Raw genomic sequence first — 22,678 nt, 5'->3', positions numbered from 1 at the left:
TGACTGTCAGCTACACCAAGGGCAAGGGGAGAACTCTAAGGTATATCACACGGGAATAGAGGAAGGGTAGTTGACCCAGTCTTGGCATATTTGCAGAAGGCGTCTTGGAGGAGCTGATTCTCTTTTTTTTTTTTAATTTTTATTGGAGTACAGTTGATTTATAATGTTGTGTTAGTTTCAGGTGTACAGCAAAGTGAATCAGTTATACAAACACATATATCCAATCTTGTTTAGAGTCTTTTCCCATATAGGCCATTACAGAGTACTGAGTAGAGCTCCCTGTGCCATACAGTAGGTCCTTATTAGTTATGTATTTTATATATAGGAGGGTGTATGTGTCAATCCCAGTCTTTGGAGGAGGTGATTCTTAAACAGGAGAGCAGTAATGCAGGAAATGAAGGCAGACAGCAGAAAGTATGAACAAGAAAGAAGGCGGGTGTGTGCAAGCAGCCTAGTGTGAAGGCACAGGAAGGAAAGCTTTGGTGCTGGGGAAGTGGTGAGAGAGAGAGGGTACGAGGCACATCATGACGGTCCTTGTAGAATATGGTCATTTAGCAGGGGAGCATTTTGGCCCACGTTACATGAAACTTTCCCTCCAAACGATATGAAAAATCACTGAACAATTTAAATTAAAATAGGTGTTTTGTCCACATGGAGCTTCAATCTATTAATAATCAAACCATAGGCAAAAGGTTTGCAGTCTGGTTTTGTGAGGCGCGGGGAGGTGTTTTCAGTGCGAAAGAGGGGGAAAAAAGGCAGTAAAACACCTACTCCCTTTTCTTTATTACAGGCATTTATATTTTCTTGATATTTTTTTCTTAGGGGTAAAATACTTAGAGATAAAGGTACCAAAAAATCTAGCAGTACTTCATGGAAACTAGCCTCTCTTGTGAGTAAAATGAAATGGGCAAGAGACCTTATCAAAGAATTGTAATAACAAAAGAAAGGAAGTTAAAAAGTTTCTAGCAACAAAATAAAGGTATAGAGCTGGGAGTAACCATTGGCTGCTGGGGTGAGAGGGTTGTGCAGGCAATAAGCAGTGGCCTGTCCCAGCCAGCAAATGCCTTGGAAAAATACTCAGCCAGCTTAGAATCTGGACCTGCATAGTTTGGGATGTGAACCACACATGCAAGGAGTACTAGCACAGCCGGTGTGAAATGACCATCCCCTGGGGACAGACAAGATAGCTGAGACATAGCTGCCATCCCAGCAGGGCAAGCACGCCTCATTTACTCCAGAACAAACATTCACACTTTGCTTATTCACAAACAGAGTCACATTTTCTCCAATGAGCAGGAAACACGATCTTTGCTATTCAAAGTCAGCATTTACCGAGGACCTAAACCCCTTGGGCATCTCTCACTGACTTGGCCTCTTCCAGGGCTCGATCTGAAGGAATGGGGTAGAAATGCCTATCGGCAGCCTTCAGTCTTCACTGACTTGTCCGCTATTTGCTGTGTGTTCTTCAGAGGTGGGTCACTTGTCCAGCCTCCCTGGTTTTCTGCTTGTTCTTGATAAAAAGGTAGGCTATCAGTCTCAGAAGTCACTTCTAACTCTTCTGGTTAGAGTCCCAACAAGTGAACAGTCAATATTTCCCTTTGATAGTGAACTGAACTTCCAAGTCTCCACTCGAAAAGACCAGCCTTCTGAAACTGCATGTTTAAGCAGAAAATCATTGAAAAGATCAAACGTAGCATTCCCATAGCTACTCTACACACAGTCTAGTGGGGGACTTGGTTGTATTTATTTATTTGCAGTGATACGATACATCTTGGGAAGACTTCACTCTCTAGCTAATCAACATAGCAAGCTGTTGGAGCAAATGCCCTTCATATTGTGTAACAACAGCTGTGGCTCTGGAAACAAGTTAACGCTTCGCTTTCCGTACAACGCGTCCCTTCCCTTAACGATACTAAATCAACACTCTGTGGATGTGAATAATTGCCACGGCCACTTGCAGACTTGAAGCAATGAATCTGAGTCCTAGAAAAAGTGCTTTATAAAAATCAATCATATTTTTTAAAAACTATATATAAAAATCACTTTTATTTTATTTCTATAGCCCCAAATTTGCTTGTAAAGAGTAATAAATAGTAAAAGAAAGACTCATATCGAGTCACCATACGAAAACTAAGAAGTAATATAATAGAACTCACCAATTCTCCCCTAATTAATTATAGATTTTGTTTTAAACTATATATTCCTTGTTAGAAAGATGAAACATAATCTCCTTTACAATGTTATCAAGAAGCTGATTGTGGAAACGGAGGCAGCTCACTGCAGAGCATGTACTTTGAGTTGAGAAACCCAAATGCTCTAAGTTTCCTTGGCCTTGAAATGGCAGCAACGAACTCTACCTCACAGCACTGTCATCAAGACCCAAGGAGGAATCTTTGTAAAATAAAAAGTAGGTGGGCTAGCCCAATGACTGCACACAATAGGAGTTTATCATAAGAAATAAAATAAGTCATTTTCTTGTGATATTAATGATTTGTATAAAATAAATAACATTTTTTCTTTTTTTATATATTTGTCAATAGATTAGTGGGTTTCAACACGCAGAAACAAGAAATAAGGATATAAATGAACAGCTCTGAAGAAATTAGGATGGTGCCTTTGTGCAATTAATGGCTCCAATTATTCATAAACTCACTGGATCTCATCCCTCATGCCAGCACTGAAATTTCTCAAGCAGTACTTATGTTTAAAATATAATTCATATATTATCATTTAAAAGTAAAAGAGAGAAAAATGAGATTACACAAAATGTGATCTGTCAAAGGGGAAATAGTGGTAGTGAGCCCAAGAAGAAAGAAATCCAGGTTGCAAAACACTAGGTCAAATTGCTGTGGACAGCTTGCTAAATTCAAGGGTCAAATCCCAGTCCACGCCCTACTCTATTTCTTAGCAGCATTTGGCCAAGCTTATCACTCCCTTCTCTGAGAAAAGCTTTCTCTTTCTGGTTTCCAGAACACCATACTCTCCTGGTTTGCTTCCCGCTTCCCTAGCTGCCCATCCTCAGTCTCCTTTGTGGGTCTCTCCTCTTCTTCCTGACCTCTGAACAACAGAGCAGCCTAGGGCTCTGTGCCTGGACCGACCTCCTTTCTCTCTACACTCACTCTCCAAATGCTCTTATCTTGCCCCATGGTTTAAATGTACCTCCATGCAATGACTGCCACGTGCACAGTTTCTGCTCAAAAAGCAACCTTTACCTCTAGACTCTGCGATCCAAAAGCCTACATAACATCTCTACTAGGTGTCCTCAACTTAACATGTCTGAAAACTCCAAAGCTTCCTCTTAACAATCAACTCTACCTCAGCTTTCCCCATCTCTAAAAATAACAACTTCATCCCTCCAGTTGCTAAGGACAAAAAGTGTCATCATTAACTCTGCTCTTTCCCTACACCTCACAATGAACCATCAGCAAATCTGGTCAGCTGTTCCTTCAGAATGTAACTAGATAAACTGAGCTTCTGCTTCCAGGAAGATGCAGCAAACATACTTTTTCCCTACTGTTTCTTTTAATCACAACTAAAATCCCTGCCGATTATCTATGAAACAAACAGAAGAAGATTCAGAAAGAAGGGAGAGAAGAAGACCAACTAGGAAACTTGGAACCCAAGGAATGATGTGATGGTGAGTTCCCTGGGTTTTGTTTTTGCTCACTCATCCTATACCTAGAGCTAGGGGAGCCAATAACTAGGAAATGGCAATGGACACAGACAACAGCAGGCCCAACCCCCCTGCTAGGGAAATGCCAGAGAAGGAAAGGAGGTGAGACTTTTACCACCACAGGTGGTAATGGTCAGCTCCCATCCTGTGGTGTCAGTGGGGATGGAAAAGCAAGCAACCCAGAAATGCCAACAATCACAGTCAAAAAAATTCCCAACAAAAGCTGTTTGTCCAAAGAACCAGGTAAGGGGCTACCTATCAAAGCAGGAAACTTTTAGAAAATAGCCACCTGACACCAAACGCTGCAGAATAAAACGTTGGCCCCAACCCCACTGTGATCAGCAAAGACCAAGAGGGGAACCTAGTCTTTGACTCTTGATAGACTGTGGTAAGGTGCCCTCTCCCAACTCCACACACACACATGGATGTATCAGAGAAAGCTGAATATGGAGTCAGGACTTTGATCTCTGCAGGGTAATAAGGCCACCATTCACAGTGACAGTGGAGACCATGTGGGGAACCTGGACTTTCACCCCTACAGGGTGGAAATTAGACATCCTTTCCCCCTGGGGTGGTATCAGAGGAGGCTTAGTGGAGATTCAGGACTTTCATCACCACCCAGTATAATTAGGTTACCTTTGCATACCTACCATGTCAATGGCAACCGTGGTTAAAGTTGTAATGATTCAATCCTGCCCCTCCTGGTCAGGATGGTATCAGTGGAAACATAGTGGGAAGCCAGAACTTTCACTACTGCCCAGCAGTACCAAGAAGAGTTCCCCTTATGTCAACACAGACTAAATGGGGAGCCTGGAATTCCACCCCACCTGATTTTATTGAGGCAATGCCCACCCCTTCTCCTGCAGGAGCAGTATCAAAAAAAGCCAACCAAAACAGAAGATCTAGAGTCTCATAACATAATACATCCTAATTCCTGGTTTTAATTTTAAAAGATGATGAGTCATCCAAGAACCAGAAAAATCTCAACTTCAATGAAAAAGATCACTCAATAGATGCCAATACAGAATACAGATGTTAGAATTATCTAAGAATGATTTTGAGTGAATCATGATAAAGACGTCTCAAAGAGTAAATACGTACATGCTTGACCCAAATTGAAGAGAAAATAAAAGTTACTGGCAAATAAATAAAAGATATAAAGAAGAAACAAAAGGAAATTTTAGAAATGAAAAATATAGTAGCCCAAAATAAAAACTGAGTGGATGATCTAAACAGTGTAGAGAGAGGAGATATACTCTAAAACACTTTAGATAAATCAAATGGAATGGCCTGGAATGGAATTTTTAAAAATTCAAGTAACCCATAGAAAGACAGGATAAAGAAAACAAAAATGAAAAACAGGCAGAACAAATAGAAAACAAAAATTAAAATGGCAGGGTTGAGGCCCAACATATCAATAATAACATTAAGTATAAATGGTACAATACACTAATTAAAAGTCCACTTTGCTTTAATGTACATGTACCTAACAACAGAGTATCAAACTACATGAGGCAAAAACTGATAGAACTGAAAGGAGAAAAGGATGAATCCACTATTACAGTGGGAGACTTCAACACCTCTCTATCAGAATGGACAGATCCATCAGGCAGAAAATCAGTAAGGACATAGCTAGACTCAACAACACCATCAACTGGATATACAGTTGCGACCCTGGACGACACAGGTTTGAACTGCATGGGTCCACTAACATGTGGAATTTTCTCAAAAAATATATGGTTGCCCCTTTGTAGCCACCAGGCCACATCCATGGATTCGACTAACCTCAGATCATGTATTAAGTTTGCAATCCACAGATGGTTGAATCCACAGACGTGTATCCTGCAGGTGCAGAGTACCAACTGTGGGACTTGAGCATCTATGGATTTTGGTATACCTGGTGGATCCTGGAAACAATCTCCAGCAGACAATTGTAATAAATATATTATAGATTAAATATCTATAGAGTACTTCACCCAACAAAAGCAGAATACACATTTTTTTTCAAACTCACATGAAATATTCACTAAGATAGACAACATTCTGGGCCATAAAAAATAACGTAACAAACTTAAAAGAATAGAAATCAAACAAAGTCTGCTCTCAGACCACAACAGAATTAAATTAGAAATAAATAACAGAAAGATAACAGAAAAATACCCAAATACACAGTGATTATACAACACACTTCTAAATAACACATTGATCAAAGAAGAAATCTCAAAAGAAATTTAAAAAATAGTTTCAACTAAATGAAAATGAAAACACAATTTATCAAAATGTGTGGGATGCAGGGAAAGCAGTGCTTAGGGGGAAATTTATAGCACTGAATTCCTATATTAGAAGAGAAGAAAGATCTAAAATCTATAATCTAAGTTTCTACCTTAAGAAACTAGAAAAAGCAGAGTAAATTAAATCCAAAATAAGCAGAAGCAAAGAAATAATATGAATTAGAGCAGAAATCAAGAATCTGTAGAAAATCAATAGAGAAAATCAACAAAACCACAAGATAGTTCTTTGAAAAGATCAATAAAATCAATGTCTCTAGCCAGGCTCTCTAAGGAAAAAACAGAAAGGACACAAACTGCTAACATCAGAAATGAAAGAGATGACATCACAGGCCCTGTAGGCCCTGTAGACATTAAAGAGGTAATAAAGGAATACTGTGAACAGCTCTATGCCCCAAAATCTGACAATGTAGTTCAAATGGACTAATCCCTTGAAAGACACAATCTGCCAAAACTCAAACAAGAAGAAACAGACAATCTGAATAAACATATATACATTACAGAAACTGAATCAGTAATTAATCAACTTCCTAAACAGAAAGCAGTAGGCCCAGATGGGTTTACTGTTAATTTCTATCAAACATTTAAGGAAGAAATTATACCAATTCTCTACAATATCCCAGAGGAAAAGAAGCAGGGGTCATATTTCCTAACTCATCCTATGAGGTCAGTGTTATCCTAATATCAAAACCAGACATTACAAGGAAAGAAAACTACCATCAATATCACTCATGAACATAGATGCAGAAATCATCAACAAAATATTAGCTAATTGAATCCAACAATGTATAAAAAGAATTATACACCATGATCAAGTAGAATTTATCCCAGGTATGCATGGCTGCTTCAGCATACAAAAATCAGTTTATGTAAACCATCATACCAACAGGCTAAAAAAGAAAAATCACATGATCATATATCAGTAGATGCAGAACAAACATTTGACAAAATCCAACACCCATTTAGGATAGAAACTCTCAGTAAACTAAGAATAAAGGGGAAATTCCTCAAGTTGGTAATGCATATTTACAAAAACCCTACAGCTAATACCATTCTTCATGGTGAGAAACTTGAAGTCTTTCCCACTAACATCAGAAATAACACAAGGATGTTGCCTCTCACCACTCCCTTTCAACCACACCGGAAATCTTAATTACGCAATTAGATAAAAAGAAATAAAAGTTATATATATTGAGAAGGAAGAAATAAAGCTGTTTTTGTCTGTAGATGACATGATCATCTAGGAAGAAACTCTGAAAGAATCCATTACAGACTCGTGGAACTAATGAGTTATTATAACAAGGTTGCAGGACACAAGGGTAATATAGAAAAGGCAATCGATTTCCTCTACACCAGCAATAAACAAGTGGAACTTGAAATTAAAAACAAATGCCATTTACATTAGAGCCCCCTGAAAGAAATATTTAGGTATAAATCTAACAAAATATGTACAAGATTTATATGAGGAAAACTACAAATCTGATAAACAAAATCAAAGAATTAAATAAATGGAGAGATGTTCCATGTCTAGAGTAGCAAGACTTAATATTGTCAAGCTGTCAGTTCTTCTTAACTTGATCTATACATTCAATGCAATTCCAAAAACAATTCCAGCAAGTAATTTTGTAGATATAAACAAACTGATTCTGAAGTTTATACGGAGAAGCAAATGACCCAGAATAGCTAATACAATATTGAAGAAAATCAAAGTTGGAGGACTGATACTACCTGGCTTAAAGACTTACCATAAAGCTAGAGTAATCAAGATAGTGTGGTATTGGCAAAAGAGCAGACATATATAGATCAATGGCACAGAATAGAGAGCCCAGAAATAGGCCCACAAAAATATAATCAACTGATATTTGACAAAGGAGCAAAGACAATAAAATGGAGCAAAGAAAATTCTGCTGAAACAAGTGGACATCTGCGTGCAAAGAAAATGAAACTAGATACAACCTTACACTCTTCACAAAAATTAACAAAAAATGGATCATAGCCTTAAAAGTAAACTGTAAAACTATAAAAAATAATGTAGGGAAAACCTTGGGTATGATGATGACCTTTTAGATACAACCCCAGAGGAACAATCCATGAAAGAAATAATTGATAAGCTGGACTTCATTAAAATTAAAAACTTCTGCTCTGCAAGAGACAATGTCAAGAGAATGAAAAGACAAGCTACAGCCTGGAAGAAAATATCTGCAAAAGACACATCTGATAAAACACTGATTCAAAGGATACAAGGAACTATTAAAACTCAACAATAAGAAAACAAACAACTCAATTGTTAAAAAATGGTCCAAAGACCTTACTTAACAGACACCTCACATAATAGAGCTCATATCTCCCCCGCCTCTGCTACCCCAGGCCCCTTAATTTCCAGCCTCTTTCCATGTTTTACGTTTCTCTGGGCACTTGTCATTTTCCAATGTACTATATAATTGGCTTATTTTATGTTGCTTTGTCTGCCTCCCCTCACTAGAATGGCAGCTCCACAAGGGCAGGGATTTCCAACTGTTTCGTTCACTGCTGTTCCCCAGAACCTAGAACAGGGAATAGCACACAGTATTTATTGAGTAAATTTTAATCAATATTATCACATAAACAGTAGAAAATCTTTGCCTGTACAGATGGTAATATTAAGTATCATGTACTAGGATGATGGGATCATGATAATAGTGAGCATTTATAAAGCCCCTACTCTTTGCCAGAAACTGTGCCAAATGCTTGATGTGGGCATACACCCCCCCCAACACACACACACACACACACACACACTCAGAGAGCAGGAAGCATTTCACTAGGGAGAAGCTAGGATGAATTGATGTGCCTTGAGGATGACTTATTTTTGGTGTTCTAAATTGGTATAGCATCCTAAGAATAACTGACATTTATTGAATACCAACTAGATGGCAACCACTATGCTAAGCATTTGTAGTATTCTCCTTTCATTTTAACAACCGCATGAGGTTGATACTAAGCTTATCTTCCTTTTGCAGTAAATCTGAGGGGAGATTAGAGACAGGAAGTCATGTTTCGAGATAGTGCACGCAGACCCGCTGACTGAAAGGCCAGCTTGTAACGCCCATAGAACCCTTACCAAGAGCCAGTCCCTGTGCTAAGCACTCTGAACAGCATCTATCCAGTCCCCAAAAGAGGGATCAGGAAACTGGACAGCTTAGCTGGGTGGCAGAGCCCCATTCAACCCAGGGCTGTCAACTCAAAACAAACGTCACCTTCTCTATAAGGCCTCCCCGTCACCCTATTTAATACTGAGGTTCCCTCCACACACACTCCTTCTCCTTTTATTCCTCTCCAAGCACATGACTGGTTCGTTTATCTTCTGCTGCCCACTACAGTGAAAGCCCCATGAGGGTCAGAATTTAGGGCTGACTCTGGAGCACCCAGAACAGTGCCCAACATACAACAGACACTATTTTTTTCATCAAATTTAGTTAATACTGTCTTCTAAAAAAGGGTCTGAAGCAGAAGCAATGCTGTTTAAAGATAATCGAGGCCAAGATGGTCTCCTTGCTCCCTTTTGGTTTAAACATTCAATATAAAAGAAGGCAGAAGGAAACTAACCATTATTTATGTGCTTTGGGGTCCAGAATTGGAGTTGGGCACAGTGTGTGGATAATATAATTCTGAAGAGGAGCTTGGGCCCTGGGTTAGAAGTGTTGGGGATGAATGTCTAGAACGTCCCAGTGGTTCCCATCAGAGGTGATTCTGTGCCCATCCAGATACCCCAGGATATCTGGAGACATTTTTGGTGGTCACACTGAGGGATGCCACCAGCATCTAGTGGGTGGAGGCCAAGGCTCCTGGTGAACACCCTACAACACACAGGACCATCCCTCCCACAGCAATCATCTGGCCCCAAATGTCGACATGCTGAGGCTGAGAAACCCTGGTCGAAGCACCAGGAGGTGCCCTATCATTCGAGGGGATTTCTACTTCTGAGTGTGGCTGACAGCGCCACAGATGTTACCAGAAGCTTCTGTCAAGGCTGCAGCCTGTCCTCTGTGAAGGGAAGCAGACCCACACCGTTGTAAATAACCAGTCTTGTTTATAGAAAGCAATTGTCCCCATTATTGGAGGGATTTACATAAACTGCCAACCAATCCTTAGATACCCGTGACTAAATTGTAGAGAACGCAAAATAGCGCTCTCTGAAAAAGTGATTTTTAATTACAGCTTTGATGCTGGGCCCTGGAACTGAAAAGCCAACTGTACCCTCAGGAGCTGCAGCCTGGGAAGCCTGAGCGAGCTGCCCTGTGGGCAGCACTTTAACCTGAACGCAAAGAGAGCCCACACTGGGGCCACAGATGAAAAGTCAGCAGGAAACCAGGAAGTACAGCCCCCCTGAAATATCACTCTGTGTCTGTGATCATGGCTGCATGATCCCAAATGTCTGAATGAACAGTAGGAAATTAAGTGAATGTTAAGGCATTTCCAAATATCTAGGTACTTGACATTTGTGACAAAAAAGAAAAAAAGACGAATTGTATTTTCCATTAAACTTTGCAGAGTATGCTTTTTTCCTACACAACTAAGGCAGAGCAGAAGTATTTAAAATTATTTGGTGCATTTACAACAATGTCCAGAATCACCATATACGAACACAAAAAAAATTGCAACATAAGATCCAGCTACACTAGCATAATTGATTTGTAAGTAGAGTTGGGACGCAGGGATCCCGACGTGATTAGATTCCTATGACATGCTGATGTGTCTCTGCAATTATTTAAGAATTTACATTAACTGTTGACTCAAATCTCAATTCATTTATCTGCTGCTTAACGCTGTGGTGTATAAGGGCACTCATTTTTACGGTTTATTTCGCCTTGTAGAGTGAAGCGCGGGATGGTTTTGCGAGCACCTGGTGCTCGCTGCAAGGCTGTGCTCTTCTGGTTGCTATTCCAAGTCCCAGTGTTGGCTAATTGCAAAGGTCTCGCTTCCTCACTTCTCGCCCCCCGTGGACACCCAGTGTGAGGTTTCACATTCCTATCATCAAGCTGCTCTGCCCGCCTTTAGGGGGATCGCAGCCTTCTGACGTCTCCTGGGAGAAGAGGAGGAAGCCTGCGGCAGGGCTTGGCTCTCAGGAGGATCAGGTGACAGAACGCACAGGAAAATGGAGGGGAAAGGCATTGCCACGAAGAGAGAGCAGGGCCCTCGGGCTCCACCCAAGGGGATGGGCCGTGCACAGAAGTGGGACACAGAGCAGAAGGTCTGGAAGTCTCAGGCCAAACCAGCAGGGCCTGTGAGTGTATATTTCAAAGGAGCTGACTTTATTGGCCTCTTTATGGGTCCTTGGTGGGGAGGGAGCTACCAGGGGCCACCAGAACTTTTTCATTATCAGCATGCTATCCAATTCCTCTTTGCCCCCTTCTCATTCTCATTCACTCTACACCTGCACTGAGGACCACCACGTCTTTCCCAAGACTCACCTGCGTAGGCCCCTCTGACGACACACCAGCCTGCCCACTGGCTTGCTTCTCAATACCTCTTTCTGCTTCTCCTTTCTGGACTGTCCTCGCTTCTTTCCTTCTCCTACGTATAACTGGTATTTTACCATCTTCTCTCCTATGACATTTTTTCTTGAAGATTATATCTGATATCAAAAACCATGTCTGCAATTCCTGATCATTATCAGTTGTGCTAGTTAATGTTTTTTAAATTAATCGTCAGTTCTGCACATCAAGCTACTTGTTGAACTATTTCAAACTGGTATTCCACCATCAACCCAAATTTACTGTGTCTAAATCCAAACTAAATCCCCATCCTCCACTTCAAAACATGCCACCTCCTCCTGATTCTCACATTTCTATCCTCCCTACCAAATTTTCTTGAAATAATTCACAGTTCAGTGCTGGTTGGCAAGCAATTTGGTACCTTGGCACAATAACGATAATGCAATTTTATTCCTATCTTTTGATTCACCACCATTCACATTTATGAAAACATAATCCGAAGAACCAAAACAAATTATGACAAATATAACACACATAAAATTATATTTAATGTGGAGGTAGCAACTAGCATTTAAAATCTGAGAAACTATTAGGCACAAATATGGAGACATATGTGCTGACGTAAAAATAGAAAAGTGACATACATTTGCATTTATAATGATTGAAACAATGTACAATATGCACGTAAAAAAGACTGGAAAGAAATACACTAAAATAATATTTATTGTCTGGAGGAAAGTGACCATATTACCTTGATTGTATGTTGTTTAAACTGAATTACATCTTGTTCAAAAGGCAATTCCTTCATCGTCCTGGATTCCTCCAGCTTTCTTTTGTTTGGCTACCAAGTTTTACATTTAACTCTTTAAATATCACTGCTATCCATCACTCCCTTTTCACCTTTGCTGCCTGACCCTTGTCCTGCCCTGATAACTTCCAGGCAGGATTACGATGCTGGTCCCCTGAGGAGGCTCCTCTAGGTTGATCCATCAACACTCCCAGCCCTTCTCCCTTCTCCTCCTCTGCCACAGAGGCTAGAAAGCAAACAACTCCACATCCCAGCCCAACAAAGCCATGTGACATGGTTCCAATGAAGAAAGCATTGGTAGAAATCTACTGGAGAATTCTAGAGACATGTTTGCTCTTCTGAACATGGAAGAACATGACAGGGGCTATCCACCTGCCAAAGATGGTGGAAGAAAAGGTTGAAAGGGCCTGGGTCCCTGACAGCATCATTATAGCAGCTGCTTCTGAACTTCTTATTGTGGGAGAAAAATAGCCCTTACGTTTTAGTTGCTGTTTGTTTTCTGCTACTTCCAGCTTGATGTGCTGCTGACTAATATCTTGCCTAGCTGCTTTCCTGCTTCTAGTCTTACATCACTCACATCACCCTATAATTTTTATGAGTGAAGGATGAACAGACCAGAAAGGAAAAGTAAATAAATAAATATTGACAATAAAAGTAAAGGACAGCTGACACGTGAAACAATGTTGAAGACCTAAAAAATTACAAAAAGTATGAAAAAAAAATTTTTAAGAGTAATCACAGTCCATTTAGTAAGGTTTAAAAAATTCCTACACACATCATTAGTTACTCAGGGCATCAGTACCAGCACCAGAGTACAGCACAGTTAGTGGAGACTCTCAAGAAATATTAATTCTACAAAAATATTCAGTCTACAGTGGATACAATGGTGAGTCAAACATAAAAGACATCACAGCAGTGGAGCTTAGAGTTGAATCGGGAAGGAATACATGAACAAAATAATTATGCAAGTAAATGATTAAAATCTGTGCTATAAATTATCAAATTAAAGCATGGTTTTTATAAAGGAGACTCTGGTCTAGTCCAAGTATTAGTGAGGACAGGGGGACCAGGCGCTACACTAAGCTCTGCTGAGATAAATTTGAGTAGGTTACATTCTGTGCCTTTGGGGAGTTGCAATAAATAATAAGAAGCCCAGTAAACAAACAACTACAGTTAAGTACAAGGAGCACTCCAATGGGTGTGATCAAAGGCTATGGGGACACCAAAAAGAAATGATTGATTCACTCAAGGATTGAGTTACCCTGAAAATTAATCCACATTCAGTACATCATCACCAAATGCTACCAAATTAATGAACTATGACTGAATTTAAGCATGAAACAAACCAGAAAATCTAAATTCTGACATATCAAAAAGTAATGAAATTGTTTAATGGACTTTGAAGCATGCAGTCCTAGCTCAGAAAATAATTGTGAGAATTAGATCACCCCCTCTAAGCTTGGTCAACCATCCAAATGACTAGATTTGATCCATGATTGTATGCATTTGAGATTAAGACAAAAATAAAGGAAACAATGAATTAGACCAGCCTGTATACACAAGTCAGGATCAGACAGCAAGGCAGAAAAAGCCAACATAAGTTTACTTTGTTCTTTTATTGAGATCCAACTAAAAGACTTACACTTAAAAAGATTTAATACTAAGAACTAAAATCAGCCTTTTCATTCACTGTAGTTTATAAGATTATCAATAAACACCCAGAGACTTGGACCTTACATTAGTTCTGCCAGTGATCAGCTGTGTGAAGACAGAATCACATGGTTTCTCTGAGTCTCAGCCTCCTTATCATGAAAAAGAATAATTTCATCAGTAGTATCCAATAATTCTACAATAGACTTTCCAGAAAAACCATCCACCACTGTATCATTTTCACTGATTTCAAATACTGGATAACTGTAACTGTAAAAAATCAGGAGAATACAAAGACATTTTACCAATAATTTGCCAGGCCACGATACATCAGATTTCACAAACAATAATCTGAATTTTCCTAAGATAAGTTGGCAAATGTATAATGCCTGACAATTAAGAAGCTACGCAGCCAAAGAGTAGTTCTGGAGTCTAGTGAAGTCTATGTGGCCTCATTAACCGGGAAGCACACACTTTCGATCAGGTGGAATCTTTTTGATGAAATCTATGTCCTTCTCTTGGATAAAGGAAACAATAAAATAATCACCCAAATAAAATGTCACATATCATTGTACAGTATTATGAAGATAAATGAAACTTGCATATAGTATTTCTGCTGTAGGACATACCTCTTCCCACCTCAGTCATTTTTACTTAGAGTGTTTGATAAAGTTGCTTAAAGTGAATAAGGAGTTACAATATGTGTGCCAAAGAGGAGTTTGACAATTTAAACAAAATGGAATACGGTTTTGTCAGTAGATTCAAAAAATGACACAGTAATTATATGTAATGCCACATAATAATCCGAATGTAATTGCAGTGTAATTTTTCTGACATGCATTTACTATCCTTCTCCATCGTAATTATTATGCACAGATAACGTTACCTTGTTTTTCAAGTTCTCCACTATCTCCTTGAGGTGCAAACTTTTCAAATATGTAGATTCATTTTTAAATATATGGTACTTACAATACCTATCTTATCACAGGACCTCAACATATGAGTATCAACAACAGCAATACTAATATTTATGCAAATACCTAATGTTCCAGAAAGAATGACAAGGAAGGGGTACCATTTTCATAATTTTTTGTAATGTAACTTTTTTGTAACTTTTTGTAGTATATGATAGAATGGTTTGGGACTTCCCTGGTGGCGCAGTGGTTAAGAATCCGCCTGCCAATGCAGGGGACACAGGTTTGAGCCCTGGTCTGGGAAGACCCCACATGCTGTGGAGCAACTAAGCCCGTGCACCACAGCTACTGAGCCTGTGCTCTAGAGCCCACGAGCCACAACTACTGGGCCACGTGCCACAACTACTGAAGCCCACGCACCTAGAGCCTGTGCTCTGCAACAAGAGAAGCCACCGCAATGAGAAGCCCGCGCACTGCAACAAAGAGCAGCCCCCGCTCGCCGCAACTAGAGAAAGCCCACGCGCAGCAATGAAGACCCAAGCAGCCATAAATAAATAAATAAATTTTTTTAAAAAAATGGTTTATCCTGCTCTTCCCGTGCCATCTGTTCTCTCGTCAGTGAGAGGGTCCGTGTCATCCACGATGTAAGAGGGTCTGGCTAGTGTGAATGAGGTGCCTCATGAGGTTTTCAATGGGAAAAGCATCTCTGTTGCACATGCTTCAAGGCCGACAGCCACAGACCCTCTGAGCACACGCAAGCCTGGTGGACAAGCACAGCTGCGTCCTCACCCCTTTTCCTATCCGGACCCACATCCGCTCCATAAAATGTCATGTTAATGCTGTGATATAAGCAGATGCTACATCCTTTGACAAACTCAGAACAAAATTATAATGTGTGGAAATACAAATTTTATATAAAGATGAAAAAATGGATGAATGATGTAAAAATTCATTAAGTTCCGTGATGATTAATTTTATGTGTCAACTTAGTTAGACTATGGTGCCCAGTTGCTTGATCAAACAGTAGTCTAGATGCTGCTATAAAGGTATTTTTTTAGATGTGATGAGCATTTACTATCAGCAGACTATAAGTAAAGTAGATTATCCTCCAGAATGAGGAGGTTGGCCTCATCCAATCAGTTGAAGGACTTAAGAACAAAGACAGGTTTCCTGAAGAAGAAGGAACTCTCCCCAAGACTGCACCACAGATATTCTACCTGAGTTTCCAGTGTTCAGACTCAAGACCACAACATCAAGTCTTATCTGAATCTCCAGCTGCGGGCTTGCCCCAGATTTCAGACTTGCCAGCCTCCACAACAGCATGAGCCAATTCTTAAAATTTCTCCATCAATCAATCAATCAATCAATCAACCTCAATCTCTCTCTCTGTATACACACACACACACACACACACACACACACACACACCCATATATAATCCCCTACTGACTGTCCGGAGAATCCTGACTAATACACATTTATTCAGAATGTTAAATATATTAAGTATCTTCTTTGAAAAACATATTTTTTGGCTTTGTTTATGACATTGGTAAATTCTGTGCCAACCCTAGTTTTAAGGTTTGGATAAACAATATTAAAAACTTCATGAAACCAGCTGAGAATAAAGTTGACATATTGAGCTTATGTACTTTCTAAAATTAGATTTGTGTACACAAATATATTATTGTGTACTTTCTATAGAAACTTAGTTTATATATTTTCTATAGAAAAAATAGTATGAAAACATGAAAGAATTCAGGTAATCATGACTCCCAGTTAATGACATCAGACTCTACTTCTTCTGTGGGATACCACACACAGCAAAGTTCAGTCATTTTGTAGAAATACAGTAGCATAATCATAATCTTATGTGTAACAACTGCAAAAAAATGTTTTAAAATCAGGGTGTATATTACAATATTTTCCATTGTCAGACCAGTTTTACATCTTAAGGAGCAGTTCTTCTTGATGTACACCACTACTTTTCATATCAGAAAACACACTTTAAAAAAAATTATCTTTATAAGTGGAAAGCAAATTACAATGGCTTTAATTTTAGACCAAAGTTGTATTTTATTAAGATTATAAATGGTGTTTTAAAAATGGCATCTTATTATTTTATATATAACAGACTGATATCAAAAAACATGTTGAAATTAAAAATGTTAAATTATTTTTTAATCGCCCACAGAAATGCTGTGGTGGGCATCTTTCAGAAAGAAAGGCCCCTCTCAGGGGCCTTGAGGAAAGAGGTACTTACTAACTGCAGAGTCATAGGAGGTCGAGTTGTGCTCTCCTCTCATGAAGGGATATGGCGACAGGTAAGCATGCATGCAGTTCTTCAGTGGTGGCTGATTGGCTAGGAAGGAGAACAAAACAAAGGCATTTGTTACTGAGAAGCTGAGTGAAGGTTTGCTCCTAACAGAAGAGAAATACAGGATCTGGGGGTACACAAGCAAAATAAAACTATAGGTTAGATCGACAAATTCAGAGAATTATTGAGTAAGGGAGGAAACTTCCTTAAAAACCTCATATGGTAAATAAAGCACAGGGGACCTGGCAAGTGGATTCATTTAAAACATCTGGCGCATGACCTAATTCAAGGGAGAGAACGCCCTTAATATCACCCCAAGATTGAAAGCACCAGATTTCATTCGTTTTCACAACTATATTCTCCAATTCCTAACATAATGCCTAGCACATAGTAGGTATTCCAAAAATAGTCATTTAAAAATCTAATAAATTTCGATTTAACCTTTATTGGTTCTAATTAATAGAAAATTTCTTCTATATTCTATTTTCAGGGAAAAGATGTAAATGATAGACCATACAAGTTAATAATTCAAGTACATTTTTAGCATTTGAAGAAACCACAAGAAAGAACTTTAATGTTGTTTGAAATCTTGAGGATTTCATCATATACCCTCTAAGGAGTAAAATACTCTTCCCTTCTCTAAGTCTTGGCAAACTCTTCCTCTTGCAAAGTCTGACCTACTCCACTTTACCAAAGTCTAAATAATCTTCACTGGCAGATCACAGGCTTATTCTCCTCCCCCAAATGACAATCAGAAACTCTATGAAATATTTCTCTCAAAATGCCATTTCATCATTACTTTGTTCCTTTTACATATGCCATTTACCGTTGACTCGTCTTCTGTGATCTCATATTTGTATGTTATATTCCATGATCTTGACTATTGTTTAAATACCATACTTTGATTTATCACAGGAGTATTTTGATAAGAAGACTGATAATTTCAACCCACAATAAGTCTGAGGGTAATAAACAGTTCTTTCATTGCTGGATGCAATAAGATAAAGGCTAGCTATTTTCAGTGAATTGATTTTCAAAGATTAACACAATATAGAAAAAGCAGTTGAAAGAATGCATCATATTTTTAAGGAGCTATTCTACTTCAAAAAAGAACTTTAAAGTTTCTATGAGAGAATGGAAACATCAAAAGCAAAGCATTTCTGAATATTGCCCACAAACTTGGTTTAAGCCCAAACAGAGCAAGCTTTCATCTGCCACTGCTGATCACTGTTTTGTTATAAAGAAGATTTTTTTAAACTTTGAAGCTATTAATATAAAATAATACATCTTTAATTCTGGATTTTTAAACTTGGGATTTCAAGCCCCCCAAAATAGCCAAAAGAAATAAAAGCATTTATTTGCAACATAGCAATAATAGACACTCGAAAAAAATACTATAGATAATATCTGTTTTGTTTGTTAGGGCTGGTGTATTTTAAACATGAGCGAGGAAACAGCGGATTATTCAATTCTGCCATAAGTATTCAGACTCCAATTTCATGTTAGAAAATAAAATAATTATTCCTATAGCCATTTCTACTTAATAAAAAGGAATCACTTTATGAACATTTGGAAGATATCCTATTGAGATTCTACAACTAAGAATCCAATCCTATTTTATAAGTGACATGCACCAAATGAGAAACTGTTCATTTTTATTTTAAAGCCAAGGGGGAAAATAAAGCTGAATTCCACTTACTGTACCAGAACTGCCAGATATTGGAATCATTCTCTTCCACAATCCCATTAAACCAACATCTCCAGAAGAATCCTTCATGGTGGAAAGTGACGTTTTCTATCTGTACAGAACGCAAATGAAGTAACTTGCCATCAACACAAGGAACATAATCTAAACAGTTACCTCCAGGAAATTTTTTAAGCAATGTATTTTTTCCCAAGTAATGATGATCAGTAGCTTTCTACATATCTCTTCTATGAAGAAAGAGACATTCCACTACCATTTTCGGATTTCAAGAGGATACATAAAGCTATGCTCGTTACTATCGAGTACAACAATATTTTGAAGAAGAAACGCACATTCTGTTCACCTGAACACTTTCCCACTTCAGTCGCAAGAAGCCAATAATCTGATCCAAAAGCCACCAAAAAGAGTAAAACCCCCAAAGCACCAAAGAGAGCCCCAAAGAAGATGGCAATGTTTAGTCTCATTTTCAATTCACTGGCTTCCCTTTAAATAAAATAAGAAAATAAAAAATAGCTAACACCTAGCTCCTCAACCAAAAAGAACAAAGATTTTTGAACAGGCAGAATCTTCTTGAGAAGTGTCTCTTAGCTTCTGTTTCGGTGGCTTCGCACTCGCACCCAGCCGGTGGATTTGTATTGCCTTTGCTCTGCCCTGGAGGGACTCCAGCCCAGCAGCTGAGAATGGCTGACTATTTTAGGATACTGATTGAGGAGCTGTCTCTCTCCCATGGGGATCAAAAAATAACTGACCTTCCCCTGACTGTGGAGGGCAGTATCAGGAGCTGGCCAGAATCATCGTTACTGCTGCTGGGTAATCCATAGAAGTGGAAAGAAGACGGAATGGTATGAGGTCATTGACGGCACTGGCCCAAAGTCTTAAGTGTCTGAACAAGCTCCTCTTAATCCAGAATGACCATTACAAACCCAAAGACACTGAAGACTCTCTTTGAAGATATATAAACCGCAGCTATAAAGAACCACAAAGACCTCTCTTGGATATAACTGAGGTTGTAATTAGTATCTTAATCCTTTTTGGATATTTGTGGGATATGACATAATTAGTGGGTTGACAGATCTAACGTAACAGCAAGTACAATTCAGGTTTTAACCTATACATTCAAAAGTGTATTTAAAAGATCAAGAATATGGTAACATAACCTACTTAAAGTAGAAAAAAATACTTTTATGTAGCATACACTATGACATAAAAACAGCACTTTATATAGCAGCTCCCAGATCTTGCACAAGTTATTCCAAATAATCATCTCAAAAGTGCACTAATGAAAAAAAAGTCTCAAAAATATATTACTTTCTGGATTAGGATGAAAGAATGTGGTCTACTTTTTGTTTCCTTCATTTTAAATATTCAACCTCCTCAAAATATGGATCTTACCTGATACCCATACAAGTCACCAAATAGCAATGAATCTATACTTTCTTCATGTCTATCCTCTATAGCTCACTTCTTTGTTTTTGTTCCATGTCTAACTATGCCCGAGAGCATTTTTTTAAGTATTTGTGTAATATTTTAAAACTTTCAGTCTCTATAGCTATTGTTTTTTATAATCCCAGTTGTAACACAGGTCACTGCATCTTCTCAAGAGGCATCTGAACTCTACCGACTTCCTTCACCACTTCTGTTTGACATGGGATAGATCCTTAGATAATGAAATTAGCAAGGGCAAAAAGACAACTCCTTAGTAAGGATGTAGGGCCTTGACCAGCTCCAGCTATATGCAATCAGAAGTGCCCAAGAGTCATGAATGGAATTCTAAGTCATAGAATCTTTTTTTCTTGAATTTTATTTCATTTTTTTATACAGCACGTTCTTATTAGTTATCTATTTTATACATATTAGTGTATGTATGTCCATCCCAATCTCTCCCAGTTCATCCCACCACCACCACCCCACACACTTTCCCCCCTTGGTGTCCATACGTTTGTTCTCTACATCTGTGTCTCTGTTTCCGCCTTGCAAACCCGTTCATCTGTACCATATTTCTAGATTCCACATATATGTGTTAATATACGATATTTGTTTTTCTCTTTCTGACTTACTTCACTAAGTCATAGAATCAGTGACTGTGAGGGTTAAGTGGAATTTGAGAGTACATCTGTGCTGATCCCTCATCTAGTGTTCAAATCTCCTTTATAAGACTCTGCAGATCAACAAGCCATGCCATTTTCAGCCGTTTCATTTAAGGACATCAATAATGTCCATAGCTCTGCCTTAATTTCTGCCCCAAACTCCTTCCCTAAAGGTTCCAGTCTTAATCGTATTCTGTCCCCCAAGGCTGTACAGCACGTTTAAACTCTGTCGTATGACAGAGCTTTCTGATATTTTGAAGAAGCAATCATTTCGTACCTCCCTCAAACCCCACTCCACCCCTTAATATAGGTCTTCATTTTTCTAAGCTAAACATCCCATTCCTTTAAACATCCCTTAGGTTGGAACAACTCCCAATCTCCTTGCTTTTCTGATTCTTTGCTACAACCTGCAAGTACTTGATTGAGGTGAGGCATAGCGAAATATTCCGGGTAGAATCTAACGAAGTTAATATCACCACCTTTCTTATTTGGATGCTGTGATGAGCAGAATAATGGGTTCCCAAAGATGTCCATACCCTAATCCTAAATATAATCACGTAATCTGTGAATGTGTTACCTTACATAGCAATATCCTGGATTATACAGGTTGACCCAATCTAATCACATAAATCCTGAAAAGAAAAGCAGAGACTCTTTCCTGACAGTACTCAGAGAAAGAAATGTGACCACAGAAAAAGGGTTGGAGAGTCGCTGGTTTAAAAATGTGGGAAAGAGACCACACGCCAAGGATTGTGGGCAGCGTCTAGAGGATGGAAGAGGGAATAAAACAGATTCTCTCCAAGAGCCTCCAGGAAGGAATGTTGCCCTACCAACACCTTGACTTTGGGGATTTCTGACCTCTGGAACTGCAGGATAGTAAATCTGAGTTGTTTTTAAGCCACTGACTTCGTGTTAATTTGTTACACTGTTACAGCAGCAATAGGAAACTAACAAAGATGCTGTTCTATAATTAATACAATATAAGATCAAATTAAGGGGGTTTTTGTTGGGGGGGGAATGCATCTTCAAGAAGTGCTTACTGAGAACTTGCGAGGGTCCAGGCATTTTATCAGATACGCAGGGCCTGACCTTGAGGAGTTCATGAGCTAGTGAGAAAAAAAGATTCTTCAGAATGAGGTACCTAAGGTTGTAATAAGCTTCTGGCCGCCCCAGTCACAGCCTCCTGCTCAGCCACACACACCCCCAAGACGACTGTGGTTGTGGTTTTGCGGCTTTACTGTAGGTGACAATGCTGTTGTTTGCAGAGGAAGAGGAATCCTTTTAGGAAGGTTTTATTTAATTTATTTATATTGTAATGACATGTAAAAGTCTATGCATTAATACTAAATCTTTTACACATTCACAAACACACACACAAACAACTGGATTTTTAAAATAAGTAGAAAGAGTGCAGGATCTATTATTGCTACAGTTCATCTCAATTTTGGTTTCGGTCACAAACAAAAAATCGTCTTTCTGGATGAGATCTATCAACTAATATTTTTTCACCATGTTTTGGTGTATCCAAAAAGGTATAAGCATCATTATCAAAAGGTATATTTATCAAAGCAGCTACTAATGTAACCAATCTAATTGTTTCCAACCATTCGTTCGTGGGCATCCATTTGAGAAAGATACCGTAGACTACTTCCGACATCATCAAACTGAACTCCTTTAGCTCAGTTATCCTCAGTGCTTCTCACAGTGCTTGACACACAAGGGGCACTAAGATAAAAAGAAAAATCCATTTGTATTAGGACTCTTG

General features: G+C 38.8%; 1 protein-coding gene across 3 annotated transcripts in view; it reads right to left on the bottom strand.

Moving 5' to 3' along the window:
* The window catches only part of TMEM182 (transmembrane protein 182), a 49,761-nt gene extending 30,252 nt beyond the window's left edge, over window positions 1-19,509 (bottom strand). The window contains exons 1-3 of one of the 3 annotated variants that reach the window (XM_082672032.1): window positions 19,159-19,509; window positions 18,821-18,920; window positions 17,068-17,166 (exon numbers count right to left, since the gene is read on the bottom strand). In XM_082672032.1, the coding sequence (XP_082528158.1) occupies window positions 17,068-17,166; window positions 18,821-18,920; window positions 19,159-19,290 (331 nt within the window). In that variant the 5' untranslated portion in view covers window positions 19,291-19,509. The remainder of the gene's footprint in view (window positions 1-17,067; window positions 17,167-18,820; window positions 18,921-19,158) is intronic. The other 2 variants (XM_082672031.1, XM_082672030.1) reach the window with 2 other exon arrangements.
* Between the last annotated feature and the right edge of the window lie 3,169 nt (window positions 19,510-22,678).

Source organism: Grampus griseus, assembly GCF_964374135.1.
Source record: "Grampus griseus genome assembly, chromosome: 15".
Classification (NCBI taxonomy): Eukaryota; Metazoa; Chordata; class Mammalia; order Artiodactyla; family Delphinidae; genus Grampus; species Grampus griseus.
Note: the sequence above shows the minus strand (reverse complement) of the source record. Positions and strands in the feature narration are given on the sequence as shown.